The sequence below is a fragment of the Archocentrus centrarchus genome, chromosome 3 (genome assembly GCF_007364275.1).
Source record: "Archocentrus centrarchus isolate MPI-CPG fArcCen1 chromosome 3, fArcCen1, whole genome shotgun sequence".
NCBI lineage: Eukaryota > Metazoa > Chordata > Actinopteri > Cichliformes > Cichlidae > Archocentrus > Archocentrus centrarchus.
The window spans coordinates 13,406,998-13,427,821 of NC_044348.1; the positions used below are offsets into that span (position 1 = coordinate 13,406,998).

General features: G+C 39.4%; 1 protein-coding gene across 1 annotated transcript in view; it reads right to left on the reverse strand.

The window, feature by feature from the left end:
- Nucleotides 1-20,824, reverse strand: part of kif18a (kinesin family member 18A) — a 31,569-nt gene that overhangs the window by 1,392 nt on the left and 9,353 nt on the right. The window contains exons 7-15 of the mRNA XM_030726436.1: nt 17,082-17,258; nt 16,891-16,965; nt 16,675-16,775; nt 12,309-12,468; nt 11,667-11,831; nt 10,589-10,710; nt 10,188-10,477; nt 8,088-8,138; nt 2,028-2,394 (exon numbers count right to left, since the gene is read on the reverse strand). Coding sequence (XP_030582296.1) covers nt 2,028-2,394; nt 8,088-8,138; nt 10,188-10,477; nt 10,589-10,710; nt 11,667-11,831; nt 12,309-12,468; nt 16,675-16,775; nt 16,891-16,965; nt 17,082-17,258 — 1,508 coding nt within the window. The remainder of the gene's footprint in view (nt 1-2,027; nt 2,395-8,087; nt 8,139-10,187; nt 10,478-10,588; nt 10,711-11,666; nt 11,832-12,308; nt 12,469-16,674; nt 16,776-16,890; nt 16,966-17,081; nt 17,259-20,824) is intronic.

Here is a 20,824-nt window from a genome sequence, read left to right on the forward strand (position 1 = left end):
TTCGTGTTACAAGACATCTCTGCTGTTTGGACTTCACAGGGGAATAAGTTGCATTTTCCTTCAAATCTACATGACTAAAAATACAACGTGTGTCTACAGACACATTCATTATCAACAGCAAATCAATGTTTCATGGTTGAGTGAGGCTGACTTCCAAACATGCAGTTTAAACATACAGTCAAGCTTTCACACGACTCTACGCAGTCATGTGAAAAACAGAGTACATCCCATGATTCAGTAGCTTGTAAAACCACCTTTAGCAGCCATAACCTGAAGTAATCATTTTCTGTACGACTTTATCAGGCTCTCACATTATTATGGAGGAGTCATTGCGGCCCACTCTTCTTTATAGTTATTCTTTCAGTTCATTGAGGTTTGTGGACATTCATTTATGCACAGCTTTCTTAAATTCCCTCCACAGCGTTTCAGGCAGGTTAAGGTCTGAACTTTGACTGGGTCACTGCAGCATCTTGGTTCTTTTCTTTTTCAGCCATTCTGTTGTAGATTTTGCTGCTGTGCTTGGGATCATTGTGCTGTTGCATGACCCAGTTTTGGCCAAGCTTTAGTTGTCAGACAGATGGCCTTACAGTTTGATACACAGAGGAGTTCATGGTTGATTCAATGACTGCAAGTTGCCCAGGTCCTGTGGCTGCAAAGCAAGCCCAAATCATCACCCCTCCACCGCCGTGGTTGACAGTTGGTGCAAGTTGTCATTTTTTGATATGAGGTTTAAGTTGAGACGCATATAAAACTAAGTGGCAAGTAAATCTCTGCCATTGCTTTAATATTTTGCAGGGAACACACCATCATTTTTTTAAACTGACCAGCTGACTGAACGAGACCTATGAGATGCTGGCAGTGTCCAAAAACAAGAACTGGGTGTAATGCTCCTACCTGAAAAACAAACAAACAAAAAACCCTAAATTGGGATTACCTTACATTTGTTCTCAAAGTTCTTATAAACTTTTTCTCCATCTAGTGTGCCCATTTACTTAACTGTACATTCCTTCCTTATTCTTCATTTAGCGTCATATATAATAGTGTTGTAGTGAGAAACCTTTTCTTGTTATCACTTTACTTTGAGGTTTTGGTCCCGTTTCAAGACACCTCGGCTGTCAGGTGGTAAACGCTCTCTTAAAGTTTGAATTAGCTGCGATACGCAGTATTTGAAGAACAGCTTCTCATGATGCAGTGTTTGTGAGGTAGTGCAGATGTTTTGAAGAAATGCAGTTTTGTTTGTGAAGCTATTTCATTGTTTGAGGGGATGTGTTTTGATTCTGAGGTTGGTTAGGAACAAATTTATCCAACAAACAGAATGATTCCCATTTTGTTTGCCGCTTCCAGCTGAAGACACGAAGCCACTGCTCAGCTCAGTTGACTTAAGCCTCTCTGCCCAATGTTCCAGTCTGAAGAGTTGATGCTGGTGAGAATACTTATGCTATCTGCACTCTAGTCTCCATCTTGCTTTGAATAAGGTTTGAAGGATTTACCACTTTCGGGAGGTTTAGTTACCGTGTGCTTTGAAACATTCAGCGGATGATTTTAAAGATCTTATAGAAAGAATTCAAAGCCTGCATTAGTTCCTCTAAACCAGTTTTTAAAAATGCAATTTGTTTAATTAAATAAATGAAATCACTTTAAAAGATGAGGCCTAAGAGTCCTCTGACTCATACATTTGAACCCAGTGTGCTTTTGCTTCCGTTGCTATAATATTACCAGCTCGTGTTGATAAAAACCCATTCAGGAAATGAACAAAAGGGTTAAAGATCGAGAAACAGAAACTATATGCAGACTGTGCAAAAACCTACTAATATAAAAAAAATGTGCATGCCTGAATGCTGCCGTAGCATGAACACAGACATTGTTTTGCCGTCTTAGAAATTGCAAAGTTGAGCTCTACAATATTAACAGATATTACTATAAGATATCTTCACTGGAATCACAAATAATAGCTGAAACAAACTGAGTCTGTTTGCAGTTAAAAATCAAGTGAAAAATTGAGATGTGATTTTCTTTTGTTTATTTACCGCTTGGTGGTTGTGTGGTTCCCCTCCGTGGTCTTGTTAGGCTGTCCTGAGAAGTTTGTGGACTTTGACGCTTGCCATGGACTACCGCTGCTTATTATGATGGTTGTATTACTTGGCGCTTGATCATCATTGTCTAGAACTTCAAAGGTCATGTTTGGATCCATGGTGCTGGAGGAGCTCAGTGGCTGGGCGTGGGTGGTTTTTTGAACCGGTTCCGGTGTGCACTGGAGTGGGAACATACCCTCCTCGAACACCTGTCTAGTAGTGACCGTGCGGGGGCTCTGGGGTGGGAGTAATGCAGATAAATTTCTCCTGATGGGCATTCTGGGAAGTGGTTCCTGTGCCATATCTGTCTGATTTTCTCTACCTGGAAAACCAAACAAACAGCAAATTTAAAAGAAAGAAATGCAGCAGCAATAAAATCAGTTCAACTGAGAAGGCACATTAATAAACACCCTCTCTTTGCTGTTTTAATCACCAACAGGAATAATAACTGCTCTTTTTCTACTTACTGGTTTAAAAGGGGTGAGACTCAGTGGGGAAAAAGGTAAGTTGCATCAATCTATCAGCTCAGCAAATATCTGATCAGATTCTGATTTGATCACTTGCTTATGCCCGGCACTGTCAGTACTAATCAAAACACCCACGCAGTCCTTTGAAAGCAGATTAATGAAAATAATTCAAACAAACTTTATCTTTAATTGTTGCTTATTTGGTCAAAAAGTTTACAAAGCATTGCTCAAATTTGATTTGATTCGTTTTGTTTTCAGGGGCTTTAACAGGGAACTGGTAAGGCCAACACATTTCATATTATGCAACAGATTTATACAGATTCTTATCAACAAAACTAATATTTGTGCAGTTACAGATAGTCAGACCTGTACTGAGAAAGTGGAAAAACTGAAAGTAGAATGCCCCCGTATACTGCTTCCTGTTTCCTGAATTCATTTCCTAGCTGCACACTGTGTATCCAGTGTTTATTGCTCCAGATACTGTCCGTGTAGTCAGCCAGTCACATGATGGAAAATGATGTATGGCAGCAATGTCCCCATTTTACTCCGTGACTACAGTGTTTGCTAACATATTAAAACCACCTCTGAAACAGGTTATTCTTATCTTCAGAACAGCACATTTCACAGCGTCATTCATCTGTTTTCCGCACATGGAAATTCATGGAAAGGTCGTCCCCCCGCATCAACAGATAGACACTTAGCAACTGAGTGTACCTTTGACGATTACTGTGTTTGTTGACTGTTTTGTAAGCAGACCTTTGCATCACTTCTTAGACAATATGCAAGCCCGTGGCCTACCCCACATTTGGTCCTTGAGAAATGATTAGCAACAAGTAATAAGCTTATATTATTTCGAGCTTTCTTATCAATGTGTTCCTTAGAACCGCGGGCCTTGGAAGTGAAAGCAAATTAAACCACTTTAACGGTAAACACATTTCTTCCCAAATGATGCAGTCCCCAACACGCCATCAGTTATACACGCCGAAGAGCCAGCCCTGAGCTAAAGAGTGCAATTTAAATAATGTCACAACAGAGAAATGAGACCATTACCTTAAGTTACACTAAAAATGTGATCACTGGTGTTGGAGGTATTATGCATAGTTCCCTCCCTGCATGTATAAATATAAAGTTTACAGTGTCAAAACTGAGACATGCATTATTCATAAAAACACGGAGCTCAAACATAACACTAGGTACTACTGCTGGTATTGTTCTGTTATTTTTATTTTTTTAATGAATTGATTTTAGGTTATATTTGTTCGAGGAGTAGGTGCTAAATGTAGAATATTGGGAGAAAACAGACACTGTCTGTTAAGACATGATTGAATTTTTCAATCAGAACGTTTTCATTTCCTTTCTGTCTGACTTCTCTGCACCTAACTGTTAATACCAGGACGTCAGTGACCCAGCAGCTCATCCAGCTCATGAGCCGTCACGTTTCACAGGTTATTGTAATGTCTGAAAGAAGAAAGTTACAAGTTTTCTTGTAACTGATTGGCTGTATTGAACAAATTTAAAGAGAATTAAAATCCACTGAGAAGTTTAAGAGGCTGAAAAACAGTCATAGCCACTAAAATGCAACCAATACTCTAAGAGGAGTAGCGATTCTTGTGAAAATGGAAAAGTGCCCATAAAAGTATGACCATGACCTTCACCTTGACCACAATTTGGGTGAAGAGCCATTAGGTGATCATTGTGTGAAATTTTTTGACCAAAGTACAGTTAACAGTCAGTATAAAGCAGAGTGTCAATGCCATTTTGTGTTATAGCAGGCAGCTAAGACAAGCAAAGACTCTCTAATATCTGAGCTCCACTTCCTCCCAAATGGCATAAGGAATAGTTGAACTTGCAGTAATTACTGGTAATTGTTGCTGGTTGGGGAATACAAAATTTCCCCCCACCCTCTTGTGATCGGAGGTTGTGGGGGGCTGCTGACTGGTCTCTAAGTGTGTGTAACTGCTTGCTGAAGGAAGGAGCCTCGAGTGGCCACCTGAGGAACTGCCATTTTTGGCAGATATTTGTTGGCTTCATTTTTAAGCCCTGGACATTGCTGCTTGTCAGGTGGGTGCCAACACAGCTGTCTGAAGTGACAGCTCTCTGGACAAGGTTTGTTTAAAATTATCAGACAAATTACGTAGCTTGCTGTGCAGTTATTTCAACATATATTGTGTGTTGTGCAGTATTTTCCCCACAACGTAAAGCACCTTGAAAAGCTGATGCGAATTTGACTGAATACTAACATTTCACACAGTCCATATTTCTTGCCCAAATATGGTCACTAAGCCTATCAAAAACCCCCGAATTTCATCTTTTATGTTTTTTACACTAAACGAAGAGAAAAATATTAAGACATTACACTTTCATATCGTTTTATATAGAGGTATGTTTATATACATATTTTATGCAGTATCTTTTTGCCACGTTGTTGTATGTATGTTGCTGTTATGCATTTAAGCACAACAGCAGCAAGAACTTTTACAGGCTCCATTGCACAATGAGGTTAAATCAAGGTGTCTGCATCCCATTAGGAGTAGTTACACTCATGGCATTTCCTGTAGAGGTGTGGTGGGGGTGAGGGAGGAGGCTAAAAGGGAAAGAAGCCAGCGCATAAAGGAAGTGAGAACACTAAATGCAAAGGTGAATGATTGATTTATACATTCCCCTAAATATCAAATGCAATATTTAGCAAATGTGAGTCAGACTTCAGACAGCACACCAAGTGAGGAAATGGTGATAAATAGCCCTTTCCTGTGGCAGAGGAGTTGTCCCCAGCAATAAATGGCAGCAGAGTTCCTTCAATCACATATTTTTGGCTTGTAGGGGATTAATACATGCATGAGTTGCTATTTCTGGTGGAGGCTGCACTGAATTAGGGTCGCCTGGTTGCTGCTGCCTGTTTTTTATAGTGCGCCTTTTCTGGTTGGTGGAGCAGGGGAGTTTACGTCTGTTGACGTTTTTTCCTGCCCTGCTGTGGATCTGCATTTTCATGAATGAAGCTCAAGAGGGATTGGGAAGGGTTAGATGCGAGACAGACACAGAAAAACATTTGAGGGTAAAAAAGGTAGAATGGAGGGGGCGAAAAAAAAAAAAGCCATACTGAAAGATTTTTGAAGAAAAAGGGGAATCAAAAATCTAAGAGTAGATGGGAGAATTTAGAAACAAGACTGAATAAAAATATATAAAAAGAACAGCCTGTGGGAGGCAGTGGGAGATAGCTCAATGAAAAATCATGGAACTATTAATAAATGCATGTGTGGTCTTATACTAATCAACAGTAAATGGTGAAATGCAGAAAGTCTCCTTCACAGTGATCACGTTTGTGCGATTTGCTGCTATAATGCACTCCACAAAGAGTTAATGCTCTTTTGAAACCACAACCCTCTCTAAAACCGATGAAATTTGATTGGCTTTGCAAGCTGCAGGGTGGAGCCATTTCTCATAACATACTGCAGTGACTTCCATTAAGAGCCGAGGAAGCAGTAAGGGACTGACAAGCAGCACTACAAGAAGATCAGAGCAGTTTGTCTGAATGCTAAATACAATGCCATCTTAACTTAAAAACCTATGCCATTTCCTATCTGTATCATTATGTTTTGGTCAGAAACTGAAAAATGAGTTTTGCACAGCTGATAACACTGCAGAGCTTGTGCATAGCTGTATCCACTGTGTGCAAACATATGCGTGTGCGTGTGCATATATGACACGCATGTAGAACTCTTGCCTCTGGACTGAATCTAAGATGGGCAGGGTTGTTTTCAACGATGCAAGTGTGAATCAGCGAGTGCATAACCAAGATGAAAAATTGTTGCAAAACTGTACATGATACAAATAAGAGAAAAATAGTGATGCAGTGATTAAGCACCCAAATTATAGGATATATCAATTTAAATAATTTGTGCTAATCAAGCTATTAGTCTCAAAAAAGGCTTGCGTGCACACCTCTACTCATCAGCCAGATTATTAAAAGCACTGGCAGCTGATGTGGATAACACTGATCATCTCATCGCAATACAATGTTCTGCTGAGAAACTGTAGTTTTTCTGTGGGTGATACTTTCAGTTGATGGATGCAGCTGCTGTGCTGCCACCCAAGCCACAGCATTATTTGGATAATCCTAAAATTCTTCACAGCCACAGCAGCAAGGTCCAGTTTATTGACTTGCTCCAGAGGTTGCTACTTGGTGGACCCAACTAGACATTGTTGCAGACCAAGCTCAAACCCCTCCCATTGCAATGGCACTCCCAGATGGCTGCTGCGTGCAGCAAAATAATACAGCCCGCTACATAAGGAAAATCTGAAGGAACGCAACACAGTATCCAAGTGTTCGCCCAGCTTTCAAACCCCCGAGACCCCGATCTGGATCACCGTCTGTGTGACGTACCAGAACAAGCCACACCACAGACCCCGAAGGATCTGAGGCCTGTGTGCACTGGCGGGTCAGTGACTTTGGTGGGACAAGATACTTTAATGTATCTAAAATTCACATTTTCTGTTCATGCATTACTATCTGCTCGATTTGTTTTATTATTAATAACTTTAAAGAAAGAAACTGTACTCATCTGAGTTTTCCTACTACATGCACTCAGAGTTTTACTATGGGTGTGTCTAATGCTGCATTAAACTGAAAAAAGGCCCATTTAACTCAAACAATTACAGTGTATGTGTGGGTGTTAGGCCGAGAAAGGTGCTGCTATGAGGGAATAACAATAACTGACCAAATTGGGGGTGGGGGAGGAACAATAAAATGTTATTTGACCTGTGAAGTATAAAGACTGGTCAGACAGACCATGCAGAGAGTGGAGCTTTTTTATATCAGAAAAATATAACTCAGTGCTCTATCAGAGTTCACTTATTACAATATATTGCTGGAAAATTTAATAGAGGTACTGACAAACTCCCTGGAGCCTTCATATTTCATTTCCATTCAAGAAACTCTGGTCATCTGGCAGAAGTATTTGCTTCAAACGTAACATTTCCCACAATATGTTTCAATGAAATGTAGACCACCTGCAGTAAATATCATTACGGGCAATTTGAACAACCATATTTCACAAAGATTTTTGTGTGACTTTTCCCCAAAGGCTCTCCATGTACAGAGTTCCCCCTAGAAAACTGGTTGTGAGTAGTCACCTCATTTCATTATTCAACTTTTGGCCGGGACAGAATGTTTGCAGCACAACTATAAATCACATTATATTACGTGTCTGATTTTTATTGCGTATTTTACAGCTTTGAATAAGTTCTTTACAGCTAAACGGCTAAAAGCATGTTCGGTAAATAAAACGTGGCAAAGTAGAAATTAAGGCATACGCACACCAATTTCCAATTTACATGGCAATTTAAAAACCACTTTACGAACTGGTTTCTGCTTCTATAAAATGTAAAAATCGTCTCTTAATGTGTGTTTGCGTAATTGTTGGTGAAAGGTGACGAGGGGAGAGCAAATTGGTGAATGACTGAGGGTAAGTAGGATTAACAAGTATGCAGGGGCTTTAGAATAATAACTAAATAGTTTTCCCAGACAGAGAAGAGAGCAGAGTTGACTTACCTTTCGGTGAAGGAGCAGCACTGCACAATCTTTTTGTGTGCCTCTCTGAACCTGAGAACAAAAATGTGTCACTAAAACAATAAAAGCTTACAAGACCCATCACTGATGGGGATATCCTCCCATGATTAATGAAAATAGAAAATTTCCATGGTAAACAAATTAGAGAAAGTACATACTGCACTCTTGTATAAGGGTGTATACTACATAATGTCTATTTATATAACCTATAACATAATACATACTTACAAAGTATTCACATCATATTACAATCATGTGTACATAAATATTACTCCATAATGCACCCACACTGCATAATCTGCTGATATCAATGCATTATGTATAACACTATAAACATAAGGCAACCATGTACAAAACACAATGCAATGTTGTTTACATTTGAGCAATACTGCTGAAATGTGATAGATATCGGGAATCCCCACTTTCTCATTTCAGTCAATAATGGTCAAGTAGGTGTAGCCAATCAAACAGCACAAGCCAATCAGGCACCATGTTTTTTTTTACACTCCAAGTGTACAAAGGGGACTAAACATCCAGGAATATGAATAATGTGCTGCATATCTTTGAAGAGTAAAGAACACATTGCATGGCTCAGCTCCTTGTGGTTTTGGAGTCTATAGACCGGAAAGGTAAATATGAAGACAATATCCTCCCAAATTATTTACGCAGGAGGATAAAAACTAGGATTGTTCTTTCATACAATGTAACATTCTCACTAAATGTTTGGTGACATTATTTTGATTTTTAATTTTTTTTTTATTCAGGGAAATATTTCACTGAATACATTCATGACAAAGAAAAACACCAAGGTGAAACATTTGTGAACACTTCTGATCCAGTTTTCACTGTGAAGACAGCGCAGATGTTCAGTGAAACAAACCGTGAATCTATCTGGCTAATATAAAATGTTCAGGGAAGAAGAAAAAAAACAAACAAAAAAAAAACATCTCAAAGCCAAAGCATGATGCATAAATGTGGCAGAGATGCAAATTCAAAAAGGGAAAAAAAAAAAACCCCACTGGCACCAAAACCTCAACTTTTATTCATAATGAATTCCCCAAAGACCAACTTGATGGGCTTTGGCTTGTATACAAACATCTAATAATCATTTACAACTGAAATTAGAGCCCAAGAGAGGCTGACACTAAAACCGCTATTCACAAGTGATCTGATTCCTTCTTTTACTGTCAGTGAAATTTCATTTAAAGTCACCAAAAACTAAAAGTAATACGATATTAAACGTGTACGCAGGGGGGGGGCAGAGAGCCAAGTGAAAATTTACTGTCTGACAAACATCATAGCAAGTGAATATTGTTGGCCGGCTTCAGTTCATGCTCCCACTGTCTGTCATGGCTTATAGTCACCAGGGCCCGGTGCTGCTAGGTCATGCAGAGATGACAGTTAAAAATGAACTGTGCTGTCTCATGGGTCCCGTGATACACAATAGACCTGGACTAATGCCATATACACTGTGCCTTACTAAACTACCTTACACGACAGATGAAGTTTTAAATTTAATGCTAATAAAAAAAAAAACCAAAAAAAAAAAACCTTACTTCCAGGTGTCACATATGTATACTTAATGTTTGCAGAATTTCTGATTCAAACACTAGATACAGTCAGTTGTGAGATAAATTGGTGAGGCATGGGATAAGCGTTAACATGTGTGGACCTTATTTCCCCCTTACACTATATTATATTACACTAAATATATGATATGATATGATATGATATGCACACTTTTTACAGATGTTACATGTGGGCACACTTAGTAAAGTGAAAACTCAGAAAATTGACACTGGCTGTTTGACTAGTGTTAATCCAGATTTGCACACAGCTTGAGCCATCACTAAAGTGACGCAGTGATAATTTAGAAACAAGAAGTTGTGGATGGGCACAGATATTCTTTCAAATGGTCCTATGGTGCACTTATTTGTGGGAGCGTGACCTGCATACTCTTAAAGTGTTGTTTTCTCTATATTTATTTCTATCAGTGCAAGCTGATGTTGTACATTTGCATTATTTACCTATGCAGCATAACAGCAAAAGAGTGAATAGGATAGTAAGAGTTTGACGACTTACTGCAGGGGCTACTCTGGTGGTATTGTAGATGTGAGAAAGAGAGGACAGGTGCCAGCTCGCTGCAGAACCCAACTTTTCCTGCCTTATCTCTCTCGTGTGAGTCCACACCAATCCCTTCAACTTTCAGCTGCGGCCCCACCCCCTCCTGGTCTGCCCAGACCACGCCTCTCTCCCTCAGCACAAGGTGTTCGAGTTCATGGTTGTCCATCTCATCGGCTCCCGTGGCCAGCCCGGCTCCACTCAGCACAGAGTAGTGCCGACTGTAAGCTGGCAACAAGATTTTCAGCATTCTGAAAAGAAATAGATAAAAAAAATCAGTTAAACTTCAGGTGCAGCTTCTTCAGATACATCATAGCAAGAACTCACTTAATTCAGAGGGAATTCATTCTAGGTCAGCCTACTTTTGCATGCGCTTGTTCTCCTGATCCTGCAGAGTGGTGAGCTGGACCATCTGCTTGATGTGTTGTTGGAGATCATTTACCTGCAACTCCAATCTGTGGCAGTGTAGATCCTTCTCTAATGCCTGAACCAAGGGGAGAATTGAGGTCAGACAGCAGAAACGACAAGTCAATAGCCATTCTAACATAACAGCATATTGAATAGGTACTCTGGAGGGCAGAATTAGAAGAAGAAAAAAAAAGAAAGATACGGGGTGGTGGTGGTGGTGGTTTAAGATACTAGGGAAGGTTTGGTGTTCATCCGTGTTTCACCAGAAAAGCTGTCAACTTAGGGTAAGGAAGGGAAGGGGTGGGGGGAGAACTCTGACGTAAAGAAACTACGAAACAACAGCAGAGAGAACATTTGACCGGTGGGTGCGTCATAGTTCTGGGTCAGTTCTTGGAAGAAAGGATAAAGCAGAAAAAAATAACATGGACATGGTTTTAGGTAACTGGCTGCTGTGTGAGGGATGAGTAAAGGGTATTGATTTATTCTCTTCAGTGATCCACGAGTGAGCTAGAGAAATAAAATGAGCACGGTTCTAATTACTGGGAGAACAGATGGGAAGAAAACAAAGACAGTCACGACACCAGTAGAGACACAGCCCACCTTCCAAAATAAACAAACAAAAAAACACCAAGCAGTGAGTTTTGACGGATGTAACCCACATTGTAAAGTTTTTCTCTTTATATAATCACGCTCATTTGTCTCCCAAGTTATGTAATTAGGTAATTAGTTTTAAATTACTATTTGGCTCTGCTGATCTATTGATGAAAGACCGACAAGAATCTCACTACAATGTGCTGCGGCTGCAAGGAATAACTGTTTCAATGAGGTAAAATGACCTGAAATACATGGAACTTTTATGTGAAGTTAAATAAAATGATAGAGGTTATACTGAACCATGAAGCAAATCTGAGAGCATTTCACAGATTTGAAAATGTGTTACAGAACACTGGTTACAACAAATACCCGTTTGCCTGTGAATCCCCCCTGTTTTTAGCACCAGTAAATATGAACAAGTCAATGAGTTCAACCCACCTCCGAGGCCTGATCGCTCGTCTTTAACAACTTAATCTCGTTCTCAATGCGATGAAGCCAACCGTCGTTTTCCAAGAAACGCTCTTCCGCCTTATTCAAGCGTTCGCAAATGTGTTGTTGCTGAGTGCGTAAGCTGGCAATCTTCCGCTCGTGCTTACAAGTGGCCTATTGAAAACAACATCAAAAAGGTAACATGGAGTATGTGCTAGTATTAGAATTACACACCACTAACTGTGTAAGCGGTCTGAATAATTATAGCTGCAAACAGCAACACAGTAACCAGGCACCGGCTGCGAGCAATGCAGAATGACAGAAAATCTTTTGTTTGTGGTGATGTAAATGCGAAACTAGGATTTTAATAAAAGATTAAAAACACAGGTACATGATAAGAGCGCAGGCGTGGTTCCAAAAAAATTCTTAAGAATTCCCTTTTGTATTTTACGTGGCATCACCGCTGAGACTAACACTGGGCCACAAATGGCAGAAAAGAGCCAGAGACTGATGAGCAGTGACCCTTTCCCATAGTGGCGTAAATGAGAGGCTGAGACAACTACAGAGAACAGAGAAGTAAAATGATGAGTCAGCAGCTGTTTTTCTGCAGGGATGATGGAAACTGTGGATAGCAGTGTAAGCATCAGCTACCTTTCTCTTTTCCTTGGCACAGAGGTACTGGACCTGCAGGTTGTCCGCCTCGCTGTAGCGCTGGCGCAGCTCATTCTCCTTCAGCTGCCTCTCCAAATCCAGCTGTTCTCGCCTGATTTGGGCTCGGCTCGAGAAGATTTGCTGCAGAGCCTCTGACGCCCTAGAGAGGGAGAGATTTTTCATTAGAAGCTTTGCCTAAAAATGCCAAACTTTTTAAGTGATATGAATTGTTTTAAAAAATAAAATAAAAATCACTTTCTGTGTAAAAGCATAAAGCCAGAGCAGGTCACTCTCTCTTGTCAGCAAACAATTTTAATGGGTAAAAAAAAGTAGATTTTGCTTTTAAAAATCAATAAATATATCTACTTGTGGAGTCTAACAGAACTGATAACAACTTGCTATACAAGGGTAAAGCTAAAAGGCTTCAGTTTTTGCTGGTAATGTCACAGAGACATGCATTCAACTCTGGTGATTTCTGAGGCTGCAGTGGTGCTGCTTTTGGAAGGTATTACACTGCAAGTTTCTGTCCCCTCTGATTCACATAAATGAATGGAGATAAAATATTAGAAACACCTCTTAGTATAATGCAATGCAATAAAACCTCACCATCACCACGGGAGGGGGGGGGGGGGGGGGGGGGGGGGTTTCCAATCCAAATGTGATTAAAAGCTGCTGTGCCACATGGAAAGGGGCAAATCTAATACACTGTCATGCCAAAAGCTCTTTGCAAAGTTTTTTAACAGATCCAAAAAGAACAGGCACAAGATATTTAATATTTTCATAACATAATGCAGAAATACAGCTAATAAAGCCAGTGTGAACGTGTATTATTTGATGCCATCCGTCTCTCATAATTTACCACAATTAATGAACTTTCACAACATGCTACTTCTCTTCGCACTACGGCCATAAGATATTCTTAGCTACATGAGACATGTATTTATTTATTCCCAGAATAGATTTGAGGTGATGTCCAGGTTGGATTCAAAAGGCTGTCTAGTTCAGGAGGAGAGACGGCAGAGGTATGCAGGTAAATAAGGCTGGAGAGCTGTCGCTGAAATGTGACTGCACTGTTCAATGTAACTCCAGTGACGTAGGAGACGTCGTGGCCTTGCTAGACTGCTGAATTTTTAATAGTGTGAGAAGCGTGCAGCCTCTATTCAGAGCCTCTCACTGTGCGAGTTGTGAATTCTGATGCCAGTGAATGAAATGTGTGGGAGTGAGACTCATTCAGCTTTTCCTTGTCCCCCCTCCCGCCCGCCCCCAACCCAAATACCCCAACAGATGCCACTTAATGCCTGAAAGATGACAAGGTGCAATGATGAAGATGTGATTTTAGTAAAATAAATAAATGTGCATATATGATTTCAATTTTAAAAGAAAAAAAAAAGGTTTTGGAGGCACGACGGTCCTTAAAGTTTCAAGATTAAGACTTCATATTTAAAGAAAATAAGACGGCTACCTAATGTGGGTTATACCAGTTTTATTAAGCACTCATACACCTTTATGCTGAGAGGTACCAACTGCATCTTTATGTAACTGTATCCATGTTTCCAAACTCAAAACTGGCAAAAGTTTCAAAACCCGAAACATAAAATGTCTACATAGAAATGAAAGAAATTTTCGATAACAATAAATAATGAGTTACTTATTAGTGCTTCACTTATTCTGCATTCGTCTTAAAGTTCAATTCATTGCTGTCACACTGAAAATCAATATTAGAAATGTATTAGAAATGTATATGATCTGGCTTCTCCAAGCAGGTCCAAAAATTGAGTGTAGGTCAGCAGTAACAGTAAGTAAACATAAGGAAACGAATACTTGTCTGTTGCTACTATACTGCAGATTGAATCCCAAAGAAAAACACATAAAATCATTAAAAATAATGAAGAAATCTCTCTAAATTCTGTGAGAAACTGTATTTGTTTCTTCATCTGATGCATTTCCTTTTAAAAATAAAATTACACGATGCATTTGCTGTTTAACCTTAACAATTAATACTTCATGTAAAGCAATTATCTATCAGTTAAGGGGGGGGGGGGGGGGGGGCTATTTGGGTGGGAATGTTTATTTTTAAATGGGACTTGTTATACCCACTAGTGCAGCATGAGGTCATCACTGAAGACGCGCTGTTTTCCAAGAAGTAAGTTTTCCGGGAGGTCTAAGCGCAGATTTCAAGGGACAGCATTTCATGGGAGTAACAAAAACAAGCTGCTTAAAAGTAAAACGATCAGGGAAATGAGGCGAGTTGGGCTTATTTCATTAGGACTCGAGCAGCATTGGTATCATCTGCTCGGACACTTTTCAGTAAATTGGGGGTAGGCCTGCTTTCAAAAACACCACTAATGGCCTATGTGTGACTATATACGCATGAAGGCACATGCAAACAAATAAACAGCAACTGGTGTTTGCAACTACACACTGACTTTGTGTCGACATACAAAGTATGCAGAACTGCCCCAGGCAAAACACAGTCACTTTGCTTCTATTTTAGCAGCAGTTTTAATGTGCGATGCCTGAAAAGTGCTGCTCCTGGTTGAAACTGCATTTGAACTTTGGGATAATGGTTAAGAAAAGTTTAAACACAAGCTCTCTACAGACTTCTTTGCCATCACAAATCCATTCTGTATTATTACACAAACCGTTTGGTGACTGTTAAAAGAAAATTAAAATGCTTCTCTGGCAAACATAGTTTTACTTGTTTCATTAAATGGTGACCTTCACCATAGTTCTGCTGTACTCTGCTTTAAAAAAAAAAAAAAAAAAACATTTATTTGGGAACTACTTGGATCTCCAAAAGAAGGAAATCAAATATCTGTGGTTCTCATTTATCAGTGAGGTGAATTTTGACAGACAGGCGCATTGGTATGTTACAGGAAGGAACAACAGTGACAACAGTGTGGTATTCGACTTTCAGGAGCTCCAAGTACAGACACTATGAATGATACTACAGATACAAAGTGTCAGAAGGAGTTTTCTTCACATGGTTCATCGTTTTAGGAGGGGCCGAGGGGTGGAGACATTCAGAATGTGTCTGCAGTTAAATATCAGCTCCTTTTCCTTGAAAGGGCCCTATGGATGTTGGTAGGGTCTCTGATTAGAATCAACAGACCCAGACAATGCTTAAGGAATTCTAGATTATCTTGTTTGGACTGGGAACGTCTTGAGAACATCCCGGAAGTACTGGAGAAAGATGACAGGGACTTCTCACAACTAAACAGTATTTTTCTGAATCTGCTACAAAAACAACCAACTCCACATAAACTGTCAGAAAATGCATATAGTGCATCAGACCATGAGACAGCAACTACATAAAAACTGCCTTATTGATTGTGGAGAAGTGCGATGTAGGGGTTTGGTGTTCAAATATAGATAAATGTACATAGAGCTGGAAATAAGCAGAATATATCACCTTTATATGTACATTTGAGTTGCACCTCATCTTCAAACAATGCTGCATGTTATTTCAAAGTTTTAAAAAAGTTAAAAAAAAAAAAAAAAAATCCACAAGTCTACTGTGACATCATGGCTTCATTTTGAAAACAAAGGAGGCTTCATAACTACTCAAGAAGGCAGAAGGCATCGGAGCTGTGGCTGAATGTGCCTGCTATTATATTTAACCATTAGATCAAAGATATTGAAATATGCCTACACTGAAAGCCACACTTGTTAAACACAAAAACTGGAACATACTTATGCTGTTTTCACATAATATGACACGTTGGTTATTGAATTGTGGGACGCAAGCTGCTGCCTGCAAAGTTTTCAAAGTGCAGCCATACACACTTCTTTCACAGGCTGTCAATACGTTTGGAGCCAACTCTGATTAAAAGTTGAGTAAATGTAAACATTAAATAACTCAGACCTAGCAGTCTTATGTAAGGGCCAATTCAAGACTCCAGGTTCATTTTATTCCATCAAGTGATGGTTTTAGTATAAATCTTGAATCAGCTGGTTCGATGTATTCTCAAAGTGCTGAGCAGATTTAATAAAAGGCTCAATGCTAAAAGCTAATTTTGTAATATTTAGTCCACCACAAATGGCTATGAAATAAGATAAAAGGACCGCATTAAAAATGCTGTAAATTGGGATATCATTCTTGATTATACAGCCTGACCCACCACGCCTAATTACACCTTACACGGCCTGATCTACTTCTGTATAAGATATAATGGATCTACAGCCCCCAGAACCATTTACAAAACCACATAATGCGTCATTATTGTGCGATACATTAGCAAATGCAGGCCACAAGCTCTCTGCCTGAATCATTGTCTTCATTCCAGTTACATGCTTTATAATAAAAGTGGTTATGACACATAAAGTAACAAGTTACACTCTGAGTCACACTCGTGGACTTGCTTACCTTTTGAACTCTTCTTGCTTCTGGGAAGAGATTGTGCTAAAAGCCCCAGGCGCCGTGCTCTTCGCCTCATATTCTTTTAGCTTCAGCTTCAACTGTACGATCTTTAGGGATTAAATTGCCCATTGAAATCAGTCAGAAATTATCCATTGATCATGCTGGTTGTCCAAATACAAAACAAATTAATTATGAAAAGTGGTAGCATTGGTTGGATCTTACCTCTTGTCGCTGTTTCTCACAGATCACTGCATACTGACCAATGTGACTGTCCAAGCTGACCACATTACTCTTGAGCTGACAGGTAAAGGCAGAGGGACGAACTGAGTGATTTAATGTCATTTTATATATTTACAGTCTAAGAATCACAGCTGTTACAACAATTGTTAAAACAATATGACTTCAGCACTAACCGAGGACTTAATCTCCTTGGCTCTGTTGGCATACTTTAGAGTATTATGGGTGTCATCATATGACTTCGATGAGGGGCTAATGTTGGCAATCATAACCGTCCTGCAGTTGCCTCCCAAGGAGTCTTTAAGTATCCGTGTCAATTTGCTGTCCCTGTATGGTATATGAGCCTTCTTACTCTGAAACACATGAGAGAACTCAGGGTTAGCCCAAAAACATTAAACAGTACATAGACAATCATTCAGAAAACACGGGAAACTCTTGGGGCGTGTGCTTAAAAAAAAAAAAAAAAAAAAATTGAAAGGAACAAATTCAGAATTGAGGCATCCACCAAACACTAAACAACACACAAAAAACAAAATCAGCATTTAAATTAAAAAAAAAAAAAAAGATTGACTGAACTTTACTGATACTGCAATACTGCATGCTTAGTGGTAAACCACTCATGGGAGGTGCCCTAGCATGCATCTCCATTTGGACATCCTCCACAAGAAAATCTTATTAACATTACACTGTCTGGTAGGGACTAATAAACCTAAAAGGGAATAAAATTCAGTACAGAGTGTTCATTTTAGAGTTGAAATCTTTCTCAGCTGGTCTGTGAACACAGCTCAGTCTGTAATAATGGCAGCAGATACACTACAGCTGCTTAGGTGAGTCAGAGTCTCATGAGCATTGGGATTTCAGAAAGTCACATTAAAGACGAGTTAGCAAAGGACTGTAAAATGATATCTTTTAGGGACCACAGCTGTGCCTCCACTTCTCTTTGGGAAAAAAAAAAATCCTACATCTGGATTCAAACATTGTTCTTGGGAGTTTCAGGACAACTGTGCCATTTGGGAAAAATCACCATTTTAATAAGATCAGGAGTTCAAAGTTATTCCAAAGTCAGTATCTAACAGGAAACATGTCAGCCAAACTCAGACTGTTTGTTTTGACTCCATTACTGTGGTCAATCACAGAGAATCTGTCACAAAGTCTGTGCAAGATCCTTATAAGTTGTAGGTGAATATGAGGATCTGTACTCATCCAAACATTGCAGGTAGTTAGGAAGCAACTACAAATCCATGCCTGCAGCATCAGATGTTTTTCTTTGAGCACACCAACTGTTTTTACATATCAAAACTACAGGAAAGTTAACTGAAGCTCTTCTTGCTAAAAAAAAAAAAAAAAAAAAATCGTCAGAAACAGCTAGGGTTGAGTCGCTCTATTGATCCATCTTTTTTCCTCAACGCTCTCTATTAACCATCAGGCAACATTTCTGACAGCAGTGCAGCATATACACACTGTTGAAGAAAAAGGTTGTCAACGTGAGATATGTAGAGATTGTCTGACAGAGGTTGCTGCTGTATGACTTACTAAAGTAAAAAGTTCATTTACTTTTACTAGCCTGCATTGTGAGTTATCTAATGCGCACAATAAAGAGACGAGAAATACAACTTATTGCATCTTTTCTGCCACAAATGGGGCAATTTACTATTGCACTCGATTGACATAGATGTTGTCCATCGCTACACCCAGATGTGCCACAGATGCTGTGACCTACCTATGCTGAGCAGGAAAGTGTAAAAAAGTAAAATGGTATTTGAGTCATGATACAAAGAAAGTACACCTACATAATAAAAAAATCATCTGGTCCTTGGCAGGGCTTAAACTAGGTAAATGCAACCTCAGATGAACAAGAGCACAACATATTACGCCTCATCATTATTTATTTAACAAAAACTAAGCTAAAATGCAAAAGCAGTGTGTGGAAAACAGTACACCCTTACTGCTTCCATTGGAATCAAAAGGGAAAGTAGCAGCCTGGTGCTGCTGATCAAATGCATTTGATTAACTGATCATCATAAAGTGTGGGCACCTCTATAAAAGAAGACATTTTATCAGTTTGCTGCCCTGAAGCATTCAGGAGTGTCTTAACACAATGCCAAGGAGAGAGGCCATCAGCAATGATCTTAAAGCCCATCAATCTGGGAAGGGTTATAAGGTCATTTCCAGACAATCTGCATGGAAAACACTCAAGACAGTTGCCAATCTTCCCAGGAATGGATGTCCTAGCAAATTCACCCTAGGGTCAGACCATGCAATGCTCAGAGGAACTGCAAAAAAAAAAAAACAAAAAACCAAGAGCTACATCTCAGACTTTACAGGCCTCAGATGTTAAAGTTTGTGAAAGTACAATTAGGAACAGATGCAACAAGTATGGCTCGTTTGGAAGGGCTACCAGGAGAAGGCCTCTTCTCTCTAAAAAGAACATGGCAGCATGGCTTAGGTTTGCAAAGCTCCATCTGAACAAACCACAGGACTTCTGGAACAATGTCCTTTGGACAGTCAAGACCAAAGTGAACATGTTTGGCTATAATACAGCTATAATGCTAAAACTGGCACTATAAGCTATTGAAGCTAAGCTAAATATGGAGCTTTTAATTTTTCATACCCTACACTGGCTTCATTTTGGCTAAATAAATAATGATGAGGTGAAATAATGTCACGTACTGTTGTTTGTCTCTAATTTTAAGACCCAATAAGGACTAGATGATGTTTTATTATGTCCTGATACGTAAAACTTAAAAATTGAGGGTGTACTTTTTTTCTTTTTACCATGACTGTAAATAAGTAAATAAAATAAAAACCCTAAAGCAAAAACAAACAAAAAACCCCAACTAAAAAAAGGTTCGGGTTGATAGTAAGCTTCCTTTCTGCAAGGAACCAAACTATCTGAAAAAGCTACAAACCTCATGTCAACACTTTCATAAAGCCCAGCTTTGCCTTTCTACATGATTTGCACTACAAAATATATTCATATTTTACAACAGTTTCAGAAAGTCCCCTTTTTATGGGTACGAAACAGTGGCCTTGTGTGGATGGAAGGCCAAACTGGAGAGAAGGATGCATCGTAAAATGCATCGGAATTACTTTGGACATCGCCTAAGGCAAACAACTTACAACAAAAACCTCTGTGCAGCATAGCATGAAGATGACACACTGAGCAGCCCAAACGCAAGTAGCACACATTCTTCTCACTCAAACAAATGGCATGTCATGCCAGACACAAGTGGGGACATTCTTTCCTGTAAACAATGGCCACAGCATGAATTCTCTATTTGCCAGCAGTAGACAGTGAAGCACCAATAACCATGGTGACAGGATGTGAGACGAATGCTGGGCATTGTAGGTATGACTGCAACACTCAAAAATGGTGGGATGGCATGACACTAACTGGACAGCGCCCATGAAAGGACACTGTTTTAACTCAAGTATGAAGTAACCTGTTGAAGATGGATCACATTTCAATATGGCTGTGGTAGATCTGCACAGCGCTCTCTAAATGCATGTGGCCTGCTTACGCCTCGTCCCTTGAGACTAATGTGTAAAACGAGAAGACTGCTTGACAGGTTAATGTATGCAACTGGAATGAAATAATACCCAAATACTCAGTTGACTCTCCATTTCCCAGGCGCTCTGTTTCATATAGAGACTAGTAGTTAACCTCATGTGCCTAAGTCTTAATCTTGCAGATTTTCCACATAAACCAAGAACAGAAAAGCAAAAATAAAAACATACATTAATTCATTAGCAGTTAATAATTCTGTAAAATATTTTTTAATCCCTGTATCAGTGCATGTTTATAAAGATATCTACATATAAACCTTTTAAACATTCTAAATAAATATGCCTGTAAACATGGTGATAGGGCTTGTTGTTGGTAATTAAGAGCAAGCGTGAGGTCAATAAAGCTAATTCA